The sequence below is a fragment of the Canis lupus genome, chromosome X (assembly GCF_003254725.2).
Source record: "Canis lupus dingo isolate Sandy chromosome X, ASM325472v2, whole genome shotgun sequence".
Lineage (NCBI taxonomy): Eukaryota > Metazoa > Chordata > Mammalia > Carnivora > Canidae > Canis > Canis lupus.
Window position 1 is genome coordinate 51,498,343 of NC_064281.1, and position 5,146 is coordinate 51,503,488.

The 5,146-nt window shown below is 36.7% G+C and overlaps 1 protein-coding gene across 1 annotated transcript; it reads left to right on the forward strand.

Annotated features, from left to right (window-relative positions):
• Window positions 1-2,249: 2,249 nt before the first annotated feature.
• LOC112671931 (MICOS complex subunit MIC10) lies at window positions 2,250-2,742 on the forward strand. Its single transcript, XM_035711979.2, has one exon. It carries the CDS (start codon window positions 2,275-2,277, stop codon window positions 2,509-2,511), a length of 237 nt encoding a protein of 78 aa, XP_035567872.1. The 5' UTR covers window positions 2,250-2,274; the 3' UTR covers window positions 2,512-2,742.
• Window positions 2,743-5,146: the final 2,404 nt, after the last annotated feature.

Sequence of the window (5,146 nt, forward strand, 5' to 3'; positions counted from 1 at the left end):
GGGGAATATAAATAATAGTGAAAGGGAATATAAGGGAAGGGAGAAGAAATGTGTGGGAAATATCAGAAAGGGAGACAGAACGTAAAGACTGCTAACTCTGGGAAACGAACTAGGGGTGGTAGAAGGGGAGGAGGGCGGGGGTGGGAGTGAATGGGTGACGGGCACTGGGGGTTATTCTGTATGTTAGTAAATTGAACACCAATAAAAAATAAATAAAAAAAAAAGAAAATGTAGTGTATATATATATATATATATATATATATAATGGAATATTACTCAGCCATCAGAAAAATGAATACTCACCATTTGCTTTGATGTGGTTGGAACTGGAGGATATTATGCTGAGTGAAATAGTTAATCAGAGAAGGACAATTATTATGTGGTTTCACTCATGTGTGGAATACAAGAAATAGTGAAAGGGGTTATAAGGGAAAGGAGGGGAACTGAATGGGAAATATTAGAGAGGGAGACAAACCCTTTGAGTCTCCTAACTCTGGAAACAAACAAAGGGCTGCAGGGTGAGGGGAGGTGGGGTAACTAGGTGATGGGTACCAAGGAGGGAACTTGATGGTATGAACACTAGGGGGTTATACTCTATGTTGGCAAATTGAACTTAAATAAAAATATTTAGGGGACAATTGAGGAAATTTCAATATGGACTGTATATTAGATAATTCTATTGATATAAGATAATTTCTTTAAGAATGATGATGAAGTGATAGAGATATTCAGTACCTTTACAATTATCTTTGCATTTGAAAAATTTCAGAATAAAATAGTAGGAGAAAAATCATTTAATATCCTAAGCTAAAAACTTGAAGCTCTTCTGATGCTCTGAGTGCATTCTAATATCCCTATAAATTGTATAGAATAGGGCTTGCAGCTTAAATACAACTCTTGCAGGTAGGTAAATGACCACCTTGCAAGGACAAACATCAGGGTTCTCTCCTGAGGGCTATGTGAGAGAGCAGAAAGATGGTAGATGAGTTTAACATGGGCAATATAAGGCAACACACTAAAAGTTTTGAAATTACATCTATACAATGATGGATTTGAAATAAAGAAAATTTACTCATCCTCAATAACAATTGGAAACAAATTAAGAAACAGCACATGACCTCCCCTACTCATCACCATCTTACTCTTATGTAAAATCAAGAGGCAGCTACATTGAGAATACTATGTGAAGCCTAAGAATTCTAAATCACAGATTCTAACAAAGCATCTAAGTATCTACCAAGCTATTTGCCAGCCCCTGTTCCTTTAATTTTACATATGAAGGAACTGTGGACCATAACTAGGACTTGCTCAAGATTACTGTGCAGCTCATTAGTGGAGCTTAGCCTTAATACTACTCCTAACTCTTAGTTCCATGTGCTTTCAGTATTAAAAGACAAGAGACTGAGAGACAATAAAAAAATCAAAGACCACTATCATGAAAAGCATGAAGAGGAGGAAAAATAGCTTTGTTCACAAAATGCAAAATAAGAGAATTTGGAGCTTTTCCCTAAAGATTGAAAAAAGGTAATTTTAAGGCAAATAAAAAAGTGATATTTTACACAGAAAATAGTAATTTTAAGTAGTTGTTACCCAAAGTGGTAGTATAAAGAAGTTGAAATAAAATCCAAAAAGGTTTAGGTAAAATAATAGAAAATAAATTAATAATATACTGTTATTAAGTTAAGCTGGTTAGGGAATGCCATATGCTGCAAACAGTGAAACACAGATTCCTGAGTTCTGGGTTTGAGTTGTAACTAATCCTTTTATTGAGCCATCTTGGGACCTTGGGAAAAACTCATTCTCTTCTCTGTACCTCATTTTTTATATGTCAAATGGGGGTATTAGATTAGGCCAGAATTTCTCAAAATGTGTTCCTTATAACATTAGTTCCATAAAATCTTCTGCAAAAGAAGCCAAATTATTTTAAATATTAAATATGCACCCTTCTCTTAAAGATTTGTGGAGCTTATTAGAATATTACATGGAAAATCTTGAAAGTCTTAAAGTATAGAACACTGTTAAACTTTGTTTCACCCAGTGTCTTTCAAACTTATCTAGTCATGGAATCCATTTTTCTTTTTTTTTTTTTGTTTTTTTTTCCATTTTTCTTTTAATACATATTAATATCGTATAAAATACTGTTTTATAGGACCCCCTTTTGGAGAACTACATTCTTCCTCTTTGGGCCCTGATTTTGGTTAAGCAAGGCAAATCAAAAGTATTTTTTTGGTGTAGGATAGGTAGCTAGGGAAGCGGGAGCCGCAGGTGGGGAACATGTCGGATTCAGAGCTCTGCAGGAAGTGGGCCCGGTGCATGGCGGATGCGGTCGTGAAGATAGGTACTGGTTTTGGATTAGGACTTGTTTTCTCACTTACCTTCTTTAAAAGAAGAATGTGGCCATTAGCCTTTGGTTCTGGCATGGGATTGGGAATGGCCTACTCCAACTGTCAGCATGATTTCCAGGCTCCATATCTTCTACATGGAAAATATGACAAAGGGCAGGAGCAGTGACTTACACCTGAGAACATCCCAGTGGGAAGAAAAGAGAAATCATGTTTATTCCTCAGGAATACTGAAGTGCCCTGGAGTAAGCTGACATTCTTCTGTAACAATGTTATCAGTAATGCTTTAAACTCCAGCACACTGTTTATGTATTTGAAACGAAATCTGTTTCTTATTTTGTATTTTCTCTCTGGAAATCGCAAGGAGGCGGTATTAAAGGAAATAAATTCAAAATAGTCAAAAAAAAAAAGGATAGGTAGCTAGGATAGTTTTACAGAGATTATATATATATGCATATACATATACATACATACATGCAAAATGCACATGTAAATCCACAAAAACACATACATGCCACATAATCACATATCTTCTATTGGGTCTTCAAAATCGAATCCCAGAAAGCTGACCTTTGTGAATTTTATGAGTTTCATTTCTGGGTTGCCATGTCTTCATGGGTTCAGCCAACAGGAGGCACCATCAGAAAACTGAATGAAAATCAGTAATATAGAATTATTATTCCCTTGATTTTCTCTCTGAGAACTTGCCTTGGGCTGCATGAGTCTCTCAACTGAAAAACACTGCTCCTTTCAAGGTGGCCAAGTCTACAGAACTGTATCTTCTTCCAGATTCTAGCAACTACTCCCTCCCTTAGTCCTCCCCTAGGAGTGATAACAGCTCAAGGGCTACCAATTTGGCATACTGCCCTAATCCTTTATTGTTACTCTACATATACCCCTTTGTAAATAGCATATTTTTGAAAAAGCAAAACAAAACAAAAACCTTTGGCTTGTATAATTCTGCATTGATTGTGCTGTGTGCTTGGTTTGAACTCTAACAAATCCACTGTTTCTAACAGATTTCATTTGAAGGTCATATGGGACTTAGAGCCATATAGTAGTAGAAAGTTGGACAAATAATTTGGAGCTCAGGATAGGGGACCAAACTAGAGCTAGAGATTTGGGATTCATTGATTATAGGAGGAAGTAGAAACTGTGGCAATAGAGATAATTGCCCAATGACAGTGAAGAGTGAAAAGAGGACTTAAGACAAACAAGAGCCTGCAGAGAGGGAGCATTGTCACTTCCTAGAAAGCCAAATTACTAAGCAGATGAGAAGATTGTTTAATAAGCAAGGAGCCAGACAAAAAAGGCAGGGATAAATTTAAGGAATAGTTTATTCAGATTATTTCTACCTCTTAGAAACCCTGTTTCTAGTAACTTGACTTTGAAGGTCCTTCAGATTCTGGTGGTTGGTTAAACTTCCTGGAATAGACACCACCATAATGTGTCCATAATGATCCCCTCTCTTCCCAATTAACAATTCTCCCTTTACATGTTGACACAACTGATCCCAAAGTTGCTGTTAAAACTAAGCCATTCTTTCTGCTTTAGTCAGACAAATATGTTTTCTCTTGACATAGTGTTTTAATTTTATTCACAAACTTTTGAAATATGGGATTGTCTTATTGATTTTCATAGAATACAAAATGTACCACTGCAATGCTCTCTACACAACCAATTATTAATGTAATCTCAATTTTCATTATTGCTTTTTGGAAAAAGTATTCTAAGCCATAAGAATTTAAGGATAAGTTTATAAGATGAAGCATGAAGTCATAAAAGACCCTTAGGTTAGTAATCAAGAAATTCGGGTTCTAGAGCTGGAAATGAACTAAATCTCAGTGTGACTTGTGGCCTTAGCTTTTTCATCTATAACGTGAGAAAACTGGGTTAGATCACTATGTTTTCTTGGAGACCTGGGGAGCTATTTCAGAAGGCACTTCAGGAAGCAAAAAGAGACTGATAAAGTGGCCTCTGGATCCATATCCCTATTCATCCAAAGTAGCTCCGCTTTTTCTTTTTTTTTTCTTTTTTTTAAAAATTTTTTTATTTATTTATGATAGTCACACAGAGAGAGAGAGGCAGAGACATAGGCAGAGGGAGAAGCAGGCTCCATGCACCGGGAGCCTGACGTGGGATTCGATCCCGGGTCTCCAGGATCGAGCCCTGGGCCAAAGGCAGGCGCTAAACCGCTGCGCCACCCAGGGATCCCAAGCTCCGCTTTTTCTTATAGACATTTAATTAAGTGTATGATTTTATGGAAGGAATGACTTCACTTAAAAACAAAACAAAACAAAACAAACCAACTGACTACTACCACCAGAAATAACAACAACAAAATCCCAAACAGATTAAATTATCCTGAGATACCTCATACTGATGGTCTAAAAATCTACAGATGTGGGCATAGAGAGGAGTGTCCTACCTGCAGAGGACTACTCTGGGAGATCCTTCTTCTTGCTCTCAGGTATAGTCATTATGCAGGCAAAGGAAGGTCATAGCTGACTGATCTCAGCCTTCTAGTTCTGGCATTGCCTTAGTCTGTTTTAATTCCTGATCTCTAGCTTTGTGGTGGCAGAAAGGGAGAGCCTAAAGATTATCATGATATATACATATATATATATATATTTTTTTCCTACTCCCACTGTGCAGTATTCAGGACTATGTGGGAGGGGGTTACGATTTAGGTAAGATGGGCCAGTCTCCAAAACTAGAAAGTAAACAGACTTCAAATGTTTCTTTCACCAAATTATACTCTGAAATATCTCTCCTTCCATCTTTATTTATTCTTCTGTTAATTT